At 42.3% G+C, this 21,688-nt stretch overlaps 1 protein-coding gene across 1 annotated transcript; it reads right to left on the reverse strand.

Moving 5' to 3' along the window:
• Window positions 1-4,722: 4,722 nt before the first annotated feature.
• On the reverse strand, window positions 4,723-8,660 carry ARL4D (ADP ribosylation factor like GTPase 4D). The gene is made up of 2 exons (XM_032238130.1): window positions 8,548-8,660; window positions 4,723-6,446 (listed from the first exon to the last, which is right to left on the reverse strand). Exon 2 carries the CDS (start codon window positions 6,390-6,392, stop codon window positions 5,793-5,795), a length of 600 nt encoding a protein of 199 aa, XP_032094021.1. The 5' UTR covers window positions 6,393-6,446; window positions 8,548-8,660; the 3' UTR covers window positions 4,723-5,792.
• Between the last annotated feature and the right edge of the window lie 13,028 nt (window positions 8,661-21,688).

A 21,688-nucleotide genomic window follows, 5' to 3' on the forward strand; every position in this document is an offset into this window, starting at 1 on the left:
TGCAAGCAATCATTGTTCAAATATGCAACAAGTGGCTTCTGGGGTTACTCTGCAGGTGAAGTTTTCCTTCCTTGCAAGTGGGAAGACTGCTAGTAATGGCACACGAAACTATAATTAACACGTGCAGCTGCATTCCTGCATCTTGCTCATCTTTCTCTATGTCTGACAGAGGAGCATATCTCTCTCTCACCACCTCCTGCTGTTCTTGCCTAAGCAACTTCCATCTGATAGCATCCCACTAATTAAGACTCCTCCTTGACATTGGGGCAAGGAAGTCTCTTTGGCAATGTGGGATGCCAATTAGGGGTTAGGTTGGGGCAGTGTTAGGAAACAGGAGAAAGGTGGAGATCCAATTGGTTTCTAAGACTCTGCAGTGTTTCCACACATAGTTTTGAAATTAGGCTGTGTGTGACACATTGTGTATGAATGTAGTAGCAATAGCAGCAGCAACATGTTCATTGCTCATGATCATTCTCTTGCCAGGAGGTTTTGAAAAAAGTTTTTGCTGTTTCTAATGCAGGAATCTGAAAGATTTGGCTTTGCTGGACTGATGAATTATCAAAGACTTCAAGGAGGAACATAACACTAAGAAAGGATGGCAAGTCCTTTCAATCATCCCTTCCTAGTTAGCTGCACATTTGCAAAAGGGGCATTTCCTCTGACAGTTCTTCTAAATTCATGGTAGATGCAGAGCCTATTTGTACAAACATCTGCCTTTGGAGAGACACAGTTGATAACACTTTGCAGGCAACACCTGCAGCTCATCTCAAGATCCAAGTTTCAACCACATATACACAAACACTCCCTAAGAGGAGATGCTAGTCTGATGTAAGAAAATCTGAAGGTTGTTGCAAATCACTATCCTCTCAACAGGAAGCCTTATGTTTCTTGCATGCCAACGGTGCTGGCAAGTTACTATCATTACCAAATTTGGTGCTTAGAGGTATTCTTCACTGCAGTCTTTCCAAAGCTGGTGGCAATCAGATGTGATAAGTTCCCAAGTTGCAAATTCCCAATGATCTGGACAACAACAGGATGAGATGCTGCTTTGCTGTTATTTTATACAGGCTATAGTATATCCAATATTAGTCTTTCAGTCTTTATGATAGAAGCAGATCAAATCAGAAAGTCAACAATTTCTGTCTATCATTTCCAGCCACAGCCTTTTTCTATTACAGGTCAAGGATGTTGACATTAGATTACAAGAGTGCATCACTGACATTGGCAACAGAAGTCACTTTAACTTTATTTTAGTGGGTCTTTGAACATATCCAATCCCTCTTCTCTACCTCTTTCTAATAAAAATACCATAATACAATTACATATATGCATATATGATAATGTATATAATATAATAAAATAATATTAATGTAACAATACATACATTATGTAGCTTTTCAATAGAAAGTTTTCCATAATTGCCATAGCTAAATCCCACCTCCCATCTTTCCATTGGTGTTAGTCACTATTTTTCAGATCCGGTATCTATCAAAACTTTAGGAGCATCAAAAACTTCTTCCTCATGAATTTTTTTAAAAATCCCTTTAAAGTATTTTTTGCAATTTGAGAACTGTTTTAAAATGTTGCTATTATGGGATTTTTCACATGTGATTTTAAATCTTGAGAGAGAAGTTCAGGAGTCATTACTGATGAGACAACATATTTAAAGTGCTTTAGATTTAAACACTTTTATTTGAACTTTCACTGAAGTTTAGAGCATGACAGATTGGATTTTATAAATTTATTGGGTATATTTTTCAGCATTTGATTCAGGTTTAACCATCATGAAAATATATCACAACACACTTCTGGTTTTATTAATATGTTCACTATGTTTCATAAATATGAAAAAGTCCATCTGGACTGCATTGCTTCCAATATGACTGAAAATTCCTCCCTTCAAAAAGAAAACTCGCAGATGGAAGTATTTCACCCCAGATTTTTTGCTAACATGATACTTTTCTGTAATCAGTGGTGGAATGTTGCTGGCTTTGGCATAAAGTTTTTTAAAAGGAAGGTGCAAAAAACAATTCACCAATGTCTCCATCTTCAGTTTTTCTTAGTACATCCCACATATAGAATTCCACTTCTAGTTAGAAATTACTTCTTTTATTCTGAAGAAGCAGTTTCATTCATGAAACAAGCTGCCCTGCAGCCCCTTTCCCACTACTGCAGGACAACATGGATGTGGGTGGAGGTTGAAGATGGAAGGCAGTTGCTTTTGGATTGTTCTGACCTAAGGAATTAATTAAGAAGAAACTACTTTGTAGTTAATTTTTCCTCCACACTGCTGAACTCAGCATTCCTTCTGCCCTACGGAAGTTACCTGGGACTTCCTTTCACCAGGATTAAATATACAGACCAGTTTTGTTTAATTTTTTTATGCCAAAACCTATAATGCTAGGATTGAGAAGGCACTTTATTGAGCAGAGCATGCTAGACTCATGTAGAATGTTACCAATTACAGAGTAACAGCCAGATAACTATTTGCCTTCCACATTTATTTAAAAATAAATAAAATAATCCACCCCTCCACATTTATAATCAGAAATTTGAACTGCTAGATATTAATAGCTAATAGCTGTGATTTAAGAAACCTGAGGTTGAGGAGATTAACTAATGAATATAGCTTGGCACTTTTTAAAAAAATACAATTTATTTGTTTCCTTATATGGACAGACTTACATTTCAAAGCTGTTTTCCAAGATATATCTATCTCCCTACCTGCACTACAAAGCATGTAAAGACAGCATATTAGCATTGAACCAATTGCAAACCAGAGATTGAACATCTGCCCAGGAGGATCATGAGTCAACAGGGCTAATCCTGGGAGTGGTGCCAGAGCAGGCTGGATTTGGAAAGCACTTATATAAGTGTTCTGGAGCAGGGTTAAACCCATTGCCCTCAATTCTCTTATGATCCAGCTGCTGCTTCCCATCCCATCCCCCTTATTTGAGCATTGCAAGGCAGTGCCTGTCTGGGCAATCATCTGAAATATACTTTCTCTCCTATATTTGCCCCAAGGAGAAAGAACCTATGCTGTGGGAGAATGCTATCAAGTTCAGAACCAAGCTCTTGACTATTAGACAGATCTTTCAGGCACTCAGTTTTGAAAATTTGAGAATTATTTTTAAAAGTATACTGCACAGTGCTAGGTACATTCTTCCTCCTCCTGATGCATTATTCTTCATAAATTACCTCTCATTTCCATAGAAAATGTTCTCTATGCAAAATCTACATAAAAATCCTTTTGGTTAAAAGTCAAACAGAACTTTGAACAGAAGAGTTGCTCTGGGCTGTCCTTAAATTACAAACCTGAAACCACTTCTTAGCTATTGGTGTGGTGCAGTTTCAAAAAGACAGGTGTAGCACAGTTTCTTGAATCATGCCCTCAAGAAATGAGGTACTGTACTATCACTCCCATCTTTGTACATGGCATCAGCTCAGTGTTTGAGAGATGCAAGCTCTATCCCCAAATGGTTTCAGGATGCTAAGTTGGAAAAGTCGGGGAATCACTAACACAAAGGGCTTCATTTGAACTGGGGCTTTCTTAGACTTTAGAACCTGTTTTAATAAATGCCTCATTGCAGTCCTTCAGTGAGAAAAAAGGAATAGACATATCAAAAAAGAAAACCAAGTAGCTGTCACTCCACCATTGTATAAATCACAATTGTATTTTCTTACAGAGTTGGAATGAAGGGTCAAATTACTAATTTTTAAATGAATATATCGGTAGCCTTCTGAATGTGTTTTAAACTTCAAGTTAGGGGCATACAAGGGCATCTCATTTTGGAAGTGCCTCTCAATAGGTCACTTCTAGTATTTTGAAATTCTTTGGAAAGAGAAGTCTTTTCCTGCACTGTTCCATTCTCTCGTGTCCAGAAATGAAACCTTTAGAAGCAAATGGAAAAGATATACATAATTTTGGACAGGATAATTAAGTATTTTAAAATATATATTCAGGAGTCCTTGTGAGCTGGAATGTAATGGGGATATTTCAAAAAGATGTTTACTGAAAGATTTCTCCCACTCAGTAACCATTTCCAAGTTAATGTCATCTTTGATATGTTAAAGCTAAAAAAAGGTATAATTTCCACCCTACAAGGAGGTTATCCAACATATTTGGGAGGGTATCAACTTAAAAAACCTGCTATAAACTAAGCAATAATTTCTGCTGAAACCAAATAACAATCCAGCAAGAATTTCATTGGGAAGAATTGGAGCTAGTGGTTAGACTGCCACAGCAGACTGCAAAAAATGTGCAAGATATGCCCAATTTAAAATGAAGAAGCACAAATGTTAACTCTTTACCCATCAGCAAAACAACTTATTTTTGATAATGTAAAAAAACTTGATCTAAATTATGAATTAATATTATCTTCACTATAAACATGTTTTTGCAAAATGAATCTGGAAAGTCATGTTTCTACCAATTGCATTAATAGAATTGCATCAAGCTTCTTAGATAGTAAATTTCTTTTGGTTTCAAAACAGATCATGTAAAATTTTACTTGATCTGATTGATGGAAACTAGAACTACTGGGAGCACCACTGTGCCTAAGGACAATGCTCCCTTTGCCCTTCAGCCTAGATATGAGTTGTCTGACTAGAGTGATTATGTGCTTAGAAAAACATTATACATATTCAATTTTGTCTACCGAAGCAAAGGAAATGTAAAGATAAATGGAAAAAGTTTTTTAAAAACTCACAGCATGAAGTTACTGAATTTATTAATTCTATGCAGTTGCATTTTATTCTTGTAACATTCTTTTTGCTTTATTAAATTACTCTTTACTGTGTAAGAGGAACCTAGGCATTGAAAAATTCATTTGGAAGTTCTGCCTCAATTAAAACTCTTTGTCAAAGTATAAGCCAAGTGCCACATCTAGTTTTCTGGTAGTTGTGCTTGGAAGTGGGAAGTATTATCAGAAAAGAAACACCTGCAATTTTAGAGCCATTCATGATCCTCTCATTTAATGAACTGCTCTGTTCCTTTATACCTTTCTCTCCAAACATAACATTCAAAGCCAATTCATCTTCTCAGGCAAAGCTATATCCAATATTTTATTTCTGAAATGTTCTATGCCAAAGCTTTAGTCTATCTGGGAATAAGGCATACTTTGCTCTTAAGGAGATGGAGGAGTTGCTGTTTCATTTAAAAAAACAAATAGAGACTCCCATAATTAGAACAAGAGGGGGATTCAAGAAAATATAAACAGTTGCAGTTGCTTTTCCTCATTCTTCTTGTTCCATGTAATCTGCAAATGCTGAGAAGAGTGATATCTATATAGTGCCTTGAGGTCCAGCAGGGCTTTGCTGAAGGTGAAAGGTTACTGGTCCTTCCAGAAAATAACATCTGATGCTTGCTTTTTCCCAAAAAAGTTAGTAGCCTCTCCACACTCCAGTTGTCTGACTAATATATTGAAGATGACAAAGATGCTTTACTTAAGTCCACAATCAATCTGTTTAAGTTATGCTTTCTGTAAAAAACAAGAGTCTTTGAAAAGAGCCCAAGAAGATATTTTTTAAAGGTAAAGTTAAGTATGAAAGGATTGCTGAACTCATAGAGCACAACCCACTACTTTGAAAAAAGTTTCTCCTTCAGTCTGGACAGATGCTCATTCTCTTTAGGGTAACAAGAAAGTAGAAATGATAAATGTCTAGATATTCAACAACTCATTTGTCCAATAATTAAAAACCACCAAGGAAGAAACTGAAGACTTGGTTCATTAGTTGCCATGAATCATGCTTGGAATGATTACTAACTTTTGTCCAGGTGGAAACATTGTTTCTCAGCACTTCTTCTTACCATTACGAAGGAGTTTTTTGCGTTTGAGAATCATTTCATACAGTTTTTCCAGGGCTGGCTGGAGGCCTAGTCCACTAATGGCACTGCAACCTTGGATGTGGCTCAATGTTGAAGTGTACAGTTCATGTAAGCCAAGGTGCTTCTCTACCTCAGCTACAGAGAGTGCATGAGCCACATCCTGTTTATTGGCCAGCACAAGCACAGGGATTCCCTGGTTGTCTGAGGAATGGGCAATTTTGTGCAATTCAACTCGAGCCTCTTCCAAACGTTCAACTTCTGCTGAGTCCACTACAAAAACAACCCCATCTGTTCGGCGCATGTAGGATTTCCAGAGAGGACGTAGCTTTTCCTGGCCACCCACATCCCATACTTGGAAAGTAATGATGCGAGAGGTTCCCAGTGGCACCCGGATCTTCTCCATGTTGAAGCCCTTGGTAGGTGCACTCTTGATAAACTCCTGAAACTTCAGACGGTAAAGCAGAGATGTTTTGCCAGCTGCATCTAATCCAACTACGACCACATGCAGAGCCTGCAAGTGAGGTAGGAAAGGAGGCACAGGTGCCAACTGATTCCCCATAGTCATTGAATTGACATCAAATCTTGAAAAGCACCAATAGATGATCACTGCTCACGGCAGCTAAGAAATTGTGACAACAAGAAGAGTTAGAGTTAATAATTTAAATCCATGAAAGTATACAGCAATTCTATTGAGCTAGCTATGCATGGATATTATCTAAAGATGTAATTTTAATCTTCATCATCCTAGCGTTTGCCACATATGCGGGGTCTATTATTTTGGATATTAAGAACAAAACTGATGTAGTTTTTCTTCAGGGCCTATATCATGTATGCGGATATTCTTCAGATATCCAAAATAAATCAAAATTAACTTGAACTCTAAAATTAACAGAACTTTACATTGACCTGACATATAATAAAGAAGCCACCTACAGAATAGCTATGGTGGCATTCCTTTGCAACAAAAAGGAGATGCTGAGATTCCACAAATTCTGTTGAAAATTCTTAGTCAAGACTATTGCTAAAGATTCTTCTTTACAATCCACATTATAAAATCTTATGATCTCCAAAACGTCTACCTTTTCTTTGAGTTGGCCTAAAAAATTATTATCCTAAAACAAAATTTAGAATGTCTATAGCAAACATAATTATTTTTTACTTTTTGTATTATAAGATTTTTCCCATTTATTTTATTATATACACACGCGCACACACACACAAACATACATACATACACATATACAAAAATTTTTCAGAAACAAAATGTGTTCTTGCACCTTAAATTCTACTGTTTCCCTGAAAATAAGACCTCCCCAGATAATAAGTCCAATCGGGCTTTTGCCGCATGCGCCAAAATAAGCCCTCCACCAAAAATAAGCCCTCCCCAAAAATGTTGCAACACAGCAGCAGCCATGAGGTGACCACATTTGCTGCCTCCTATACCTCAAAAATAATATCTCTTCAAAAATTAGGCCAAGTGCTTATTTTGGGGGTCAAAAGAAAATAAGACCCTGTCTTACTTTTGGGGAAACACAAATGCAAGTTAAATCCATTCTGATCAAATGGACTGGGACTTATGAAAAATGTTATTACTATATAAAATTTCATGAATTTAACTTAATCCAAACAGGCTTTAGTGTACGTAGGGTACCAGAAAGTATTTTTGCTTTATTATTGTAAAGGACGAGCAAACAATCTCTCCCAATCCAGATAAATGCCAGAAGATAGATTATGATCAGCCAGAGTTAAGTAATATCCCCTCCACAAATTTGGTTAACTCGTAACCCGAAAACAGGAATCAATTTTTGCCAAGAAGAATTTTCCAATCAGTTTTCAAAATACTATCAATTACAAACATGCATAAATTTACTATAAAACAAGGCTGTATCATGCTTTCTAATATAATATAATTGCTCTTAAGAGAAAGCAGGTACCCTTATATATAAGAGGAAAGGATATTTATATATACTGAGAAGAATAATTTTCCCTTCCTTCCTAAACCCAGCTGGACTTGGGCCATTACAATCAGAATTTAGATATATATGTTATATGCCTCTCAGCTAAAATCTAGCCCCTTGGACTCCCCCATTAATTATACAAAGAAAGAGCAAGGTTTGCACTCAGAAGCAGGCTAGAAAGCAGACAGACTGTAGGCTTCAAACCTAGCCCTGTCAACTGCAGGCGACCACAGTAGCCTTTTTAGAATCAAGACAGCAATTTAAAAACGTGGACCGGCAAATTTTCAGCCCACAAATGCACCAGAGAAGTTGCCTGCACAGAAAGTTACTCCCTGGAGCTTGTTATTTTTTGCTTTCTTCCTACGATTAATTAAAAAAAAAGAAGGTTTTTTTTATTTTTGTTGTCTTAATTATAAACTACTTTAAAGAGACCTGGCTGCAAATCTCACGGAGCAGCCTCTATCAGGCAGGCGAGAGACGACCAAGCGATCCAAATCTTTTATCTCTGAGTTGCCAATTTCTTTTAGAGAATTTGAACAGTAGAAAAGATGCCCGCTTAGAGCCATCGCCCTGGATTTAGGTAACAACCACCGAGCGAGGGGAAGTGTGGTCTATAATCACTCCTTGGAGAAAGGGAAACAACTCCTCAGTTTTTAATTTACAACACTATTCCGATTTCTAACATAAAATTAGTTTAGTACGGAAAATACACGCCGAGATCCAGACCAAGATCTGCCTAGCGAGAACTAGCGGGAACTTTACCTCCATCTGGGATCCCAGCTGACAACTGAACACCCGCAGTCCGCAAAAACCCAGCCGGCACTGCAGAAACTCCTCACGCGACCAACCGACAGCTACTGAACGAGAAGCTGCGGTCGCGGGGAAAAGAAGGCGGGGCTTCTTTGGCACCAGTCAGCGCCTGTCTGGAGTGTGGATGGCTGCAAAGGGGCGGAGCCGGTGCTGGCGTCGGGAGCAGGAGGGGGCCAACTAAAGGCTCGCGAGAGTCCCCGATCTTACTCCTCTCGGGCCAGGACTTGTTTGAAAGGGATGTGAGGGCTGAGCGCGTCCTTGCGGTATGATTTACTTTTAGTTCCCAAATCTGTACCTTAACCCGGGGTTATGCGAAAGAACAAAATAAAGCCACAGCGTGCCCCCGGGCAGGTGTGCAAAATTTATCTCCCCCCCCCCAATCAGTCGCATAGTTTATTACATAGGGCAGGGGGTCCACAAACTTGGCAACTTTAAGACTCGTCGACTTCAACTCCCAGAATTCTCCAGCCAGGAGACTTCTAGGAGTTGAAGTCCACGAGTCTTAAAGTTGTCAAGTTTGAAGACCTTTGATATAAGGGCATTCACTGCCCGTTTCACTTCAAAGTGAAAAGTCGTCCTGGGGCACTCTGAGCTCCCCACTCGCTTGTGAAAGGCATGAAATCAGGGTGGAGACAACACTCCAGAATATAGGCAAGCGGCTTCTTCCCTGGGAAATCGCTTTCCCAAACCCGAAATTTGGGACCAGCTATTCAAAGGAATTCCGAGTTACAGGCCGCCTGCCTGTGTTCGCAAACATTTAGCCTTAAACCACGGTTTTCAGCCTAATGGGGTTTGGCTCGGTTCGTATAAACGCTACACTAGAAAAGTCTACGGGGCTTTGTTTTTGTGTGAAGTTAGTTCATAAACGTAGGTCTACACCTTTCTACTTCGCAACGAATCATCCTCGGAGACACTCAAGACTTCCATAATAACTCAAACACCGCTATTGGGAAAGAGGCTCGAAAGCCTTCTTCAACCGATCAGGCTGAGAAGGAATCATGATCCAGTGTTCAAAAACATGTGCTTAACATAATATCTTATTCTCCTGAGCAACCGTAGTCACTACTTCTTTCCCCAGCAAAGTGAGACGAAAATTTAAAGATCCTTACTAGACCCATGCTTTGAACTGTTGCCAAACTGCGCACAACTCTTGTTAACTCCACAGTAAAGACTTACAAAGCTGCCTCCTCTCCACCTCCCTCCTCGCTTTAAAGTACAAGAAAAATCGGGCTCTTGGTTTTCGCTGCTCTCTGGTGGCCAATTGTGTTACGTGCAGGAAGGAGCGGCTGGCGTCTCTTGAGTTGCCCGGCATCAGAGCATTGTGAGTTTTCACCTGCCCGTGAAACCCTCTGTCACTGCGACCAAGGCCGTGTGGTTTCTTCTCGCCAAGCCTCAGAATAATACATTGCAGAATGGCTGCCTACCATTGGGAAGCGCGCCGTAAGCAGATAATAATGGAGCACCGGCTGCGGCTGATGCAGGTGGTCGGAGTGGGGAAAAGTCATGCACAGATAAAGGGGCAGCTACCGCCGAAGTGGGGGTGGGGGGTTGGGGCGGCCGTCAAGAGGATTAGGTGGACGCTAGTAAAATGGAGGGGTCGAATAACGTCCTGGTCATTGGAGGCCTGTTTTTAAACGTGGTGATCTTCAAACTCCCGAAGTTTTTAGGATAAGTTCTGGAAGGCGCTAAAATAGGTGATGAATCATAATGCATTTCTTCATCTTTAAAGCGGAACAAACCTAAGCAGGAGGGCCTCCATGGAAATTGCCCTGTCTTAAGAGTGGGCACTTCTGATCCAGGCTTTTACTGCATTTGATAATCCTCTGACTTCAACAGTTTCCCTATCTTTTCTTATCACCTATGTTGTCATAAGGTTTACTAAAAAAAGACAAAATATCTGCATAAACTGTTTTGACTAATGAGACTTGCTCACTAGAACCCCCCCCCCATCCCAGAATACTGCGCTAAGTTGATGTTTTCGATCTCTCTTTGGGTGGCATAAAACAAAACTAGCCTGATATTTGTAGCCCCTGCAGATTCCTTCTATCTCTATTGCTTTGTTTACTGTCACCATCATTACTAAGATAGTGAGAAAGCCTTTCTAGTTTTATATACCTTAACACTACCTTGGTGAGAATAAGAAATAAATACTTTAGTAGTTATATAGATGAGTAAGGCAGTGGATGAAACTAAGACAGCATCTTGTGAATGTGGTAGAAAATACCGGGATATATTTGCATCTTGGTTAGGTGTAAGTAGGGAAATACTTGGGTCAACCCGTCTTCTGGACTTACACTAGTATTTGTTCCTGGTTGCATTGGTGTTGAAAGGCTCAGCCATGTCAGGATTTTAAGAGACTTATCTTGTGATTCTGGGATGTGACAAGCTGCCTCTCTTCAAAGCAAAGTACATGCGCTTTGCTCATAGTAGACCTGGCAATTTGTTTTCCTGGCATTTTTGGATGTGGGCTGGGAAAGCCCCAGATGTTTAACCTGAAGGAAGAAGGGCTTAAAGAAAAGTTGGGTGCCAGGCACTAAAGAGGAGAAAAACATAATCAGAAACCATATGGTAAAGAAATTAGACCAGAGAAAGGAAGAATAATGAAATACACAGGATGCAGAAAACAGAATAATTTCAGAAAAAGTAGTATCTGTTTTTATAAAATGATCTATAAAAATAAAGGAGAAAATATAGATTGAATTAACCAGCAACAGAACAAGAGAGGTGAGGAACTGAGAACAGGAGGCTTTAAAGAGATGAAAAAGAGTGGAGGAGCCAAAAGGCAGGCTAGGAGATATGTACCATTTCAATGTCAAGCAACCTTACCAAAAATGGGCAGCTTAAAGAGTTACATTTGAATTTGTGCATTTGAGTAGCATTATTAACCTGCAGGATTGATTGTTTCTTCATAAATAGCTCTCATAAACACTTTTCAAAATGTCATTTAGCAGGAAGCCAATTGATTGAGGTTGTTCACTATCTTATCTACCTCTCCAGTTTCTTCACAATGCTCTTCACTATTGCTCCATTTTATGTGAGATGTTTTATTTACAGCATCCCAGATTTTCATTTTTAAGTTAAAGGAATCAGATAGGGCATGGAGCCTGGCAGACCTGGGCAAAGAGGCCAAAACGTTTTAAGAGACCAACTACAAATAGGCAATCAAAATTGTCATTGTAATATTTTCAATTAGCAACTCCCTGTGGGCAATTCCTTCTTAAGCACCAGGAAGGCTGCTGTTAAATTTCATTATCTGAATTTGAACAGAAATTTGCCAAGAAATGCAATTTCTCAATTCTCATGCATGTGGGTTTTTTGGGGGGGATGGACATAGGAGAGCAGACCATCAGAAGAAAGTCAGCAACAAGTTCCAAAGGAGAAAACCTCAAGTTCCACTGTCCTTTTGTGCCCTAGCATGACGTCTCAGAATTTGCCACAAAAAGGTAAATAATTTAAAATATGTCACAAAAGGGGAGAGATTGTTTTGCAGATAAATACAAAAGAAAGTACTTTAAATAATAATTTTTTGAACTGCCATGGACTTGCAGATATGGTAGACAATAACATCCATCCTCCCCAGAAAAGATAATTGATGTTATGCTTGTTTGGGATATGAGTTCTGTCTCACTCCATCTGGAGAATGGGGAAGGCTGGAATAGATTTTCAGTATACAGTATGGATAGGCAATTTTTTGGGACTAGACGTAGTTTTAGAATGTTGATAACTTGTGATGGTGACATTCAAAATATAGTTTTCCAATTATGCATTGTATCGTCCCAATGTGATTGAATGAGTTGCATTATTATATTTATTTTTCAGCACAGTATGCTAGTAGTGATAATTTAAGTTAGATTGCCTATAATTGATTTAATCCACATCCCAAGAAAGTTTCAAAAACCTTCGCACCTACATTTTTAAGAAGTGACCTCAATAAAATAAATGAGCTGAATTGTACAATAGTAGTTAAAAGGCTGAGGTAATGCTAAAGAGCAAGTCAAATTGCTATAGAATCTGTCCACCAGTAAATACATTTTCAGTATAATGTAGGACTAGTGGAAAAACAAAATAATTTTGATTTTAGTAGATGCTAAAAGTCAGAAAGCTTGTTGGTTAACACCTATTATCAGTTTCATTTGTATGGGGCAATATAGAAAATTTGAAGTGTGTGAATTGCCATCTATGAGCTACTTCTCCAAGTTATAAGAGGCTATTCAAAATTGTTACTTTGATAGCTCTTTAAGATAATAACAAATGAATTTTTTACATAAAAGCTACATTAATTTTTATAGAGATTGTGAATTGTTTGTAAATCTTTTCAACCACTTTCACTGGAGGCTTCTGCATAAAATTTTCAAAGGCAGCTGGTTAGCCAGCAACCTTTTCCAAAACAAGGGACCATATTTCATGGTTTTATATATTATGAAGTAGTCACTCTATCAGATTTATACCAAAAAGAATTACTAGGTGTGTAGTGACACTTCTAAGCCTGAACATTGACACATTGCAGAAAAGGAAGTGTTTGATTAACCCAGATACAACAGTGAGATACCTGTGCATCTGGTTTAAGTAATGTAGTGCTTCTGGATGTTGTGGATTCCAACTCCTTCTGCTACAACCAGCAGTGCCACAGCAAAAGATGGTAGAATTGTAATTTAAAACTTCTAAGGAGGTACCTTGCTTTATCTCTCTTCTTCAATTAAGCCTTGCAAAATAAACTCTCAAATTTTGTTCTTCAGATGATCTGGATTAGCATTCCCAGAAACCCCAGATAAGTACACAGAAATCATATTTCAAAACAATTGGAATTACCATTTTAGTTCTACCTTATATATTTTATATTGGCAATACAAACATTAGTATTTTAATTCAAAATTATGAGAGCAAGATTGACTTAATAAATTTATTTCCCATCAACAAAGTGAAAAGACAGGCTTGGTTCACAGAGCTCAAACCGTTAAATATAACTAAAAGTCCTGCTATTTGGTTGAGTTTACACAATACAGTAATAATCCATACATCAGAGAACCATATTTTAACTTACAATGTTTAGTGAACATGATAGTATGAGGATAGAACATGTTTAGTATGAGATCATGTAATGGAGTACAGTATGCTGCCCAAACCCAGGAAATATAGTTAATTAGTTAAAACTGTAGATAAGCATGCCATGTGAACAGCTTTACCAAGTATACCACTGATCTTTTTCAGAAGAGAACTTTATTTCTTGGATATTGAAAGATGATGCTAGTCCATTATTCACTGATAGTCCATGCAGTTTTTTTTGTCAACATTTTTGAAAGTGGTTAGTCTCCTTGCTAAGTCTGAGAGGAAGTGACTGGCCCAAGGTTACCCAGCTCTCTTCATGCCTAAGGAAAGACTAGAAGTCACAGTCTCTTGGTTTCTATACCTTAATCGCTACACAAAACTGGTTCTGATAGATATGTTCTAATAGTTTGTGTTGACTTTACAAGATGTGCAAGGAAACCTCATAACATAATCATGCAACAGATAAGAAAAGTAAAAAGGATGGCAGAGTTCCATATGACTAGACTTTCTTTTCTCTGAGAAATACTACAAATTAAATCTGCCTAAAATTGCATTATCTGCACTTTATATAACTTTCCCCCATTCCTACCTGCACCTCTGATTATATCATTACTATATTTTCAATGTGGTCAATTTTATATGAAAGAAGTAATTATAGAACGATCTATGAAACCATCTGTACCGCCTGAATAAATTCACTCCTTATTTGCAGAGGTCACACAGGATCGTTGCCTATGCCAGACAGAGCATATTCCAAGTCAAAGTGGTAAACTACTCAAACGATATACGGTAAGATGTTAGAGGTAAAGGATGGGTTTTTCTTCCTTGCATGGAAAATCTGCTGGAGATCTATTTATCCCCAGATCTGAAATGAAGCCCATTTCACTCTAGTTCAGGAATGTTGCACTTTTTAAAAGAAAGTGCTATTGGACAATTTAGATGTTTAGTTTTCCAGTGGAAGAAAGGGAGAGGTCACGTGTGGGTATTCTCAAAACCTGATTGGTCCAAAGACTGAGAGAAAAGCTCTTAAATGCTCCTTCCTTCTCCTTATTTCCCAGTTTCCTCTCAGTCTTTTGGTCCAAGCACTGTTGAGTTATTACTAGGTAGGAATTAATTTATTGATACAGATCTGTAATTCAATTAATTGACAACTCTAAATTTCTAAATTTCTTCAAATTCTGCTATGAGCCCAAGGGACAGTCCTTTCTGCCTTGCGTGGTCGGGGAGAGCCCCATGGGGCATTGCCCTCCCTCTCCGCGGACCTCGAGTCTTAATCATATCCCTGGGCTAGCGGGGGTGATGAGCTCAAGCGCAGTTTCGGGAGCCTTCTGGACAGCGAATGGCGAAACTAGAGGCTTCGGATTATCGGCGCTCACAGAGAGTGCGTGAAAAAGCTCCGCTCAGTCACCGCCTCCAAATAGGACGGCTGCTGGCATCAACGCTGTCCCAGGCTTCAGAGACACCGCAAAGCCATTTTCTAGATCAGGCAAGCCTCGCCGTGGAACTTTCAGGATAGGAGCAGTTCTATCCCATGCGGGAGATGAACGGCTGCGACGTTTGAGAGCCAGTGGCGGCTGCCATTGACTCAAGATGAGCGCCCGGAGTTCCGTCCGCCATTTTGGGATGCCATGTGCGGAAGGCCTCTAACGGCCATGTGGGCAATAGAAAAGGCCTCAGTCCGTAGAGACAGTTTTAAAACAACCTGCAAAGCTCCCGAAGGTCCAGGCTCTGGCAGGGCCTACAGAGGCCTTATCTATTCACGTGAGTGGGGCGATGGAGGTGAGACCAGAGGTTACTCAAGGCCCGGTAGAGACTTCCATGGCAGTTGGGGAGGACCAGGGCCAGGGTTCTATAAGCAGGGCACCTGTAGCCAAAACCATGACGACTCAGCGCCAATCCAGAGCCATATCGAGGGAGGAGGCAAGGAGACAGAAGGCCCTGGAGAAAACTTTTGCCAGGGTCGAGAAGCAAGCCCAATCAACCAGGCCCAGATTGACCAGCAGATCCAGATCCCAAGGTCAGGCCTTCATCTAACCAATCAGGTTCTCCGAGGGGGTTCAGCCCGTCCTCTCCTTCGGTCTCCCCATCTAGATCCCATGCTTATTCCAGGCAGGGAGTGTCCCCTTCTCCTTCTGCTTCCCCAGAACCAGCATGGAGGGCGGCTGTGGACCCATTGGAGGGCACCTCCAGAGCACACTATCCTGCATGTAGATTGGCTCCACAAGATCCAGGCTCCTCTCATGAGGACCTAGAGGACCTGGAACACCTCCATGAGAGCATTGAGGCTCATTTCAGCGGCCATTTCCCGGGGCATTGCCCAGAGACAGGAGCTCCCACTCTTCTAGAGCTCAGGCCAGCCACAACCTGCAGTATCACAGGGCTCCCTCCCCACCCATGGTCAGTGAGGGATCCATCCTGGGGGAGAACAACCTCCACGACATGGGGTTCTCGGAGGACAAGGACACCGTTCCTCCGGACCCCCCCCTCTTCCACGGGTCTTTCCCCCCCAGCGATGTTCAAAACCCTTTTACACAACGCCAGGAAGACCACCAAGATTTGAACTGGGGATCCTACGGTTCCCCCACCCAGACACCCAGATATGGCCATGTTTTCTAACACAGCCACGAACAAGGAGGAAATTCTAGCTCCTCCTCTGTTTATGGAAGTGATAAAAACCAAGTGGGCTTGCCCTTCCAACTTTTCTAACCTGGGAAGCAATGACTGATGCTTCTACAATGTAGAGGAGGTCTTTGCTCAGGCCCTCTAATTGCCATTTATTGATACACGCATTGCAGCTTTAGTCTCCTCATCTCCGGTGGTCTCTGGGGATGCCGCAGATAAGATGAAGCCAGAGGACAAGCGGGCGGAACTTACCCTGCATAGGGTTTTAGAATTTTAATGCTTCTGCCTGGGCTGTAAAATCTGTGGCCACGGCCTCATATTTTAACCGCACCACGGTTATGTGGCTGCGCCAGCTCCAGGATCACATACCAGGATGGGCACCTCTATCAGGATATTACTAAAATAATTGTGCCCCCCAATTTTCTGCTGATGCGACTCCGGACGCGGTCAAATTTGCCTCCAGCGCCTTGGCCACTTCGGTTACATCCCATCTTCTGCTGTGGTTACATAACTGGCAGATAGACAACAAGGTGAAATGGAACCTGGCAGCTGCCCCCTTCACCGGTCCCAAGCTCTTTGGGGAGGCTCTCGACCCCATCTTGGTTGAGAATAAAGATAAGAAAAAGGTTCTCCCGTCTAACTCCAAAAAGGCTGAGACTCGGGCTCACCCTTATCATAGACCGTCGTATAGGCCCCTTGAATATGACCATCAGCAACTGTACCAATCATTCAGGTCAGTCAGTCAGTATTCCCGGCCGCCTTATCAGGACCGTAATAGATTCCAACACCAGTCTAAGCGGCCCTTACGAGATGGAGGCAGTCTCCCCTTCCGCAGGGAAGTGACTCGAACCCGAGTTTTCCCATAGGCGCCCATCTCTCCCTCTATGCGGATCATTGGGACGAAATCACCTCGGACACCTGGGTCAGGTCTACAGTTCGTCACAGTCTGAGACTGGAGTTTCTCTCCACTGCCGCTACATGATGGAATTGGCCATAAAGCACCTTCTCGACATCCAGGCGGTGGAAGCGGTCCCTCCTGCGGAATGAGGTCAGGGCCACTACTCCAACTTGTTTGTGGTTCCAAAGAGTTCGGGGGGCTGGAGGGCGATTCTGGATTTCAAATGCCTGAACAGTAACCTGGTATACATGCGCTTCAAAATGTCCTCACTCAGATCAACCCTATAGGGCATTCAGAAAGGGGATTTCTTGGCGTCGGTAGACCTAACAGAGGCCTACCTCCACATTCCTATTCTGCCAGCTCATCGCAGGTACCTGAGGTTCTCGCACGGAAACCTTCACTACCAATACAGGGCCCTCCCCTTTGGCCTGGCATCGGCCCCTCGCACATTCACAAAGGTCTTGGCGGCATTGGCGGCTCACCTAAGGTCCATTCCGGTGGTCCCTTCGACAGGCAGTAGCAGACCTTCAGCTCACCATTCAGCGCCTTCAGTCCCTAGAGTTCTCAGTCAACTTCCCCAAATGTCACCTTTCTCCATCCACACACTTCCTTTAGGGACGGTCATAAATTCAGTGTCAGGGATCGTCCAACTGTCCCCGGACCATCAGTCTAGCCTCCACCAACTTGCCAGAACGGTTCACAAAAGTCCGTTAGTTTCCATACTGATCTTGTCGCAGTTACTTGGCAAGATGGTCTCTTGCATCGGGATAGTCCCATGGGCCAGACTCCATCTCCGTCCCCTCCAGTGGGCACTCATCCCCTTTCAGAAAAGGAGGATGAGCAACTCCCTCCAGACCATCTGCCTCCTAGCGGGAGCCTGAGCGTCTCTAAAGTGGTGGCTCTCCCCAGCCCTATGAAGGGGCTGCTCATTTTGGGAACCGGACAGAGTGACTGTGACCACAGATGCGAGTCTGTTCGGTTGGGGGGGCCCTGTTGGACCTCAGACTTACAACACATCATCAATTGGTTGGAGCTGAAGGCAGCGTGACTGGCCCTCCAACACTTCAAGGACTTTGTGAAGGGCCGTCACGTGCTCCTCCTGACAGACAATGTGGCCACAAAGGCCCACATAAACTGTCAGGGAGGGACGCATTCTTGGGCTCTCTGGCTGGAGGCGAGTACAACCACCAAGTGGACTGGCTAAGCTGGGTGACTCTGGACAATGGCGAGTGGCAGCTCCATCCAGACCTCTTTCGGGAGGTGTCAGAGAGTCAGCTCCCCATTTGTGGACCTCTTTGCCACTCCGGCAAATTCTCAACTGCCACGATTCTTCTCCCATTTCCAGAGCCGAACAGCGGAGGGCACGGATGCCCTCAGAAGCAGATGCCTCCGGGCCTACTCTATGCCTTCCCTCCCATTCCTCTTATCCCAGGAACCCCCAGGAAGGTAGTGACAGAGAAGGCTCTAGTCATCATGATAGCCCCTTACTGGCCCAGGTTTGCGGACCTAGTACAACTGTCAGTGTCCCATCCATGGAGGATCCCTCGGGAGGAGATTGTCTTGATCCACCTGGGGCCCCAGTGGCTCCATTTGACCGCCTAGGTCTTGAATGGCAACTCCTGAGGGAGGCTAACCTGTCCTCCAAGGTCATACGGCCCATTGAGGCCTCTAAGCATCCGTCAACTACCTGGATACATAACGCCACCTGGGCAGCCTTTGTCACTGGGCATCGACCCAGCCACAATTCCCAACGTCCTGGACTTTTTACAGAAAGGGCTGGACAATGGCCTATCACATAACACCCTGCGTCGACAGGTAGTGGCATTATCTTCCGTCCTGGGGGGAGAGGGTTCTTCCTCTTTTTCCCACGTTCCTTTGATCAAACGCTTCCTTAAGGAGGCGGCTAATCTCAGCCCCCCCCCCCTTATCCACAGATTCCCGACGTGGGATTTTCCCCTGGTCCTCAGGGCTTTGACGGGGCCCCCATTCGAACCGATTAGGACTGTTCATTTAAGATTGCTGTCCCTTAAGGTAGCCTTTCTGGTGGCGGTCACTTCTGCCCATTGTATCTCAGAACTGGGCACCCTATCATCCAAAGATGACCTCTGTCAATTTCACCAGGATAGGGTAATTCTTCAGCTTGACCCCACTTTTCTTCCAAAGGTGAACAGGGCCCAGGAAATTATTCTGCCCAATTTTTGCCTGACACCTTCTAGTGATAGGGAGCAACTTTGGCATCGTTTGGATGTCCGGCGCGCCTTGCGTATCTATCTCAGGTGGACGGCGGGGGTGCGCAGGTCGGAGGCCCTCTTTGTCTTTCAGCTGGGGACATTGGGAGCCAGGGTATCCTTGGCCACCACTGGCCGATGGCTACGTCAGGCCATTGTAGGGGCCTATGAGGTGGTGGGTCAGCCTGCCCCGGCTGGGATTATGGCCCACTCCACTAGAAATGCTGCGACCACGGCGGCATGGGCCACCAAGGCGCCATTCAAAGACATTTATCAGGTGGCTGCTTGGGCTTCCCCGACCCCCTTCATCCAGCACTATCGACTGGATGCATTCGCCTCAGCAGATGCTTCCTTTGGGTGTAGGGTCCTGCAGAGGGTGGCGGCTGAAATTCCCCTTGGGCCATAGTTCTCCCTCCCTGGGACTAATCTTGGGTAGGTCCCACATGTGACCCCTCCCTCTCTTCCACTCGAAAAAGAACGTTGGTCTTACCCGAACGTGTCTTTTCAGGGGAAGAGAGGGAGGGGTCACGACCTGCCCTAGTTAGCGTAAGGCAGGGCCAAGGATAGGACAGGGAGGTTCCGGGGGGGGGGGGGGGATTTCTCTGTATTAGGTTTCAGGTCCAGTGTTCACCATCAAGGAAACTGGGAAATAAGGAGAAGGAAGGAGCATTTAAGAGCTTTTCTCTGAGTCTTTGGACCAATCAGGCTTTGAGAATACCCACACGTGACCCCTTCCTCTCTTCCCCTGAAAAGACACGTTAGGACCAACATTCTTTTTCTTTATGATCCTTTACTTCCCAAATAAAGGGAACACGCCTACTTCCCTGTTGCCCACCTGCTTTCAGAGTTTTCTTGCTAGAGTAGTGCCCACAACTTTCCTGACCCATTTCATAGAACCTTGGCTGCTATGAAAGTTTTAAATGCACCTTGAAGCCTTGAGAAGTCAAGGTAATGGGAACAAAAGGTATGTTGTTGCCGAAGTCCATTTGACCACAGAAATGGCAATAGCAATAGTACAGACTTATATATCGTTCCACCGTGCTTTACAGCATTGTCTGGGCAGTTTACAATGCCAACATATTATCCCAAACAATCTGGGTCCTCATTTTACCAACCTCAGAAGTATAGGAGGTTTGAGCCCTGTCAGGACCGAACTCAAAGCTGCAGGGAATACTACATTTTACTACATTTTTCACTGTTCCACCAGTTAAGTGGTGGTGTAAAACTCAAAATGCATTTTTCTGCATTGAAACTTTAGGTAAGATATTAAAGAAACTAGCTGTGAAACACTGCTCTCCTATATGTCCTTTGTCCTTTTCTATAAGGTTTCTGGCATTCTCTGTGGCTTGGTTTTAGTGATTCTATGGCCCATCACCTTTCTGTTCCTTTGACTAACGTACCTTTTCCATCTTCAGATTTGTTCTTCCAAACTGTTCTTACTATAACATATGGCTATGCGTAGGATGGGTTGCGGTGTTGGATTAATGGGCTATATTTTCTCCTCTAGTCAATAGACTACATACAACAGTGGTAACAAGAACTGAAAACTGCATGAAGAAATGTTCTGTAATTGCTGTAGGACAAAATGCCACCTGTCTGAGCTGAAGGCTGCCAGAGCATACAATGAAGATTAATCTTTTGGGAATTCTTCTAATAAAAGTTCTCTGGAGTCACAGTTCCACACTGCCTGCCTTTGTGCGAAACTTTGTATGATGTCTCCCCACTTTTCTGCCTGAAACTTCTAGCCACAGCCCAAACTTGCCTGTTATCTGTTTTCTTTTGGGGAACAGGTTTGAAAAAGACTGGGAAAGAATCTGGTAGGACTGATTTAAGTTGTCATGCTAGGCCCTTTAGCAGTGCTGAGACATTGCTATTCTGTAATTTCCCATGAAACTAGAACAGAAATTTCAGAACAGTAATTAAGAACAGAAGCCGGCTGTGTTATCCAGAAAATTCCTTCTGTTTCTTAGGCTTTCACCAAGAGATCCAGCTGAAAATTTTTTGTAATGGTTTCTTTTTTGCAAACTCTGTTCTGCCCATTTATTTATTCTGGTTGACTGAGGCGGTGGAGTTGGTGCTTAATATTTTTTTTAAAAGTACTAAGCACCCACCTCACAGTCTAGATCAATGGTTTTTAAATTTGCCCATTGTCAATTCCAGTTTCAGAGAAGTTAAAAGGAAGGAGTCCAAGTACACATTGTCTTATTTGTCTCATGATTATTTGTAGCAATATAGCTTTATTCAGAAAAAAGAATAAAAAAGAAATCAGATGTTCCTGAACAAGAAAATAAACTACTTT

Source organism: Thamnophis elegans, chromosome Z (genome assembly GCF_009769535.1).
Source record: "Thamnophis elegans isolate rThaEle1 chromosome Z, rThaEle1.pri, whole genome shotgun sequence".
NCBI lineage: Eukaryota > Metazoa > Chordata > Lepidosauria > Squamata > Colubridae > Thamnophis > Thamnophis elegans.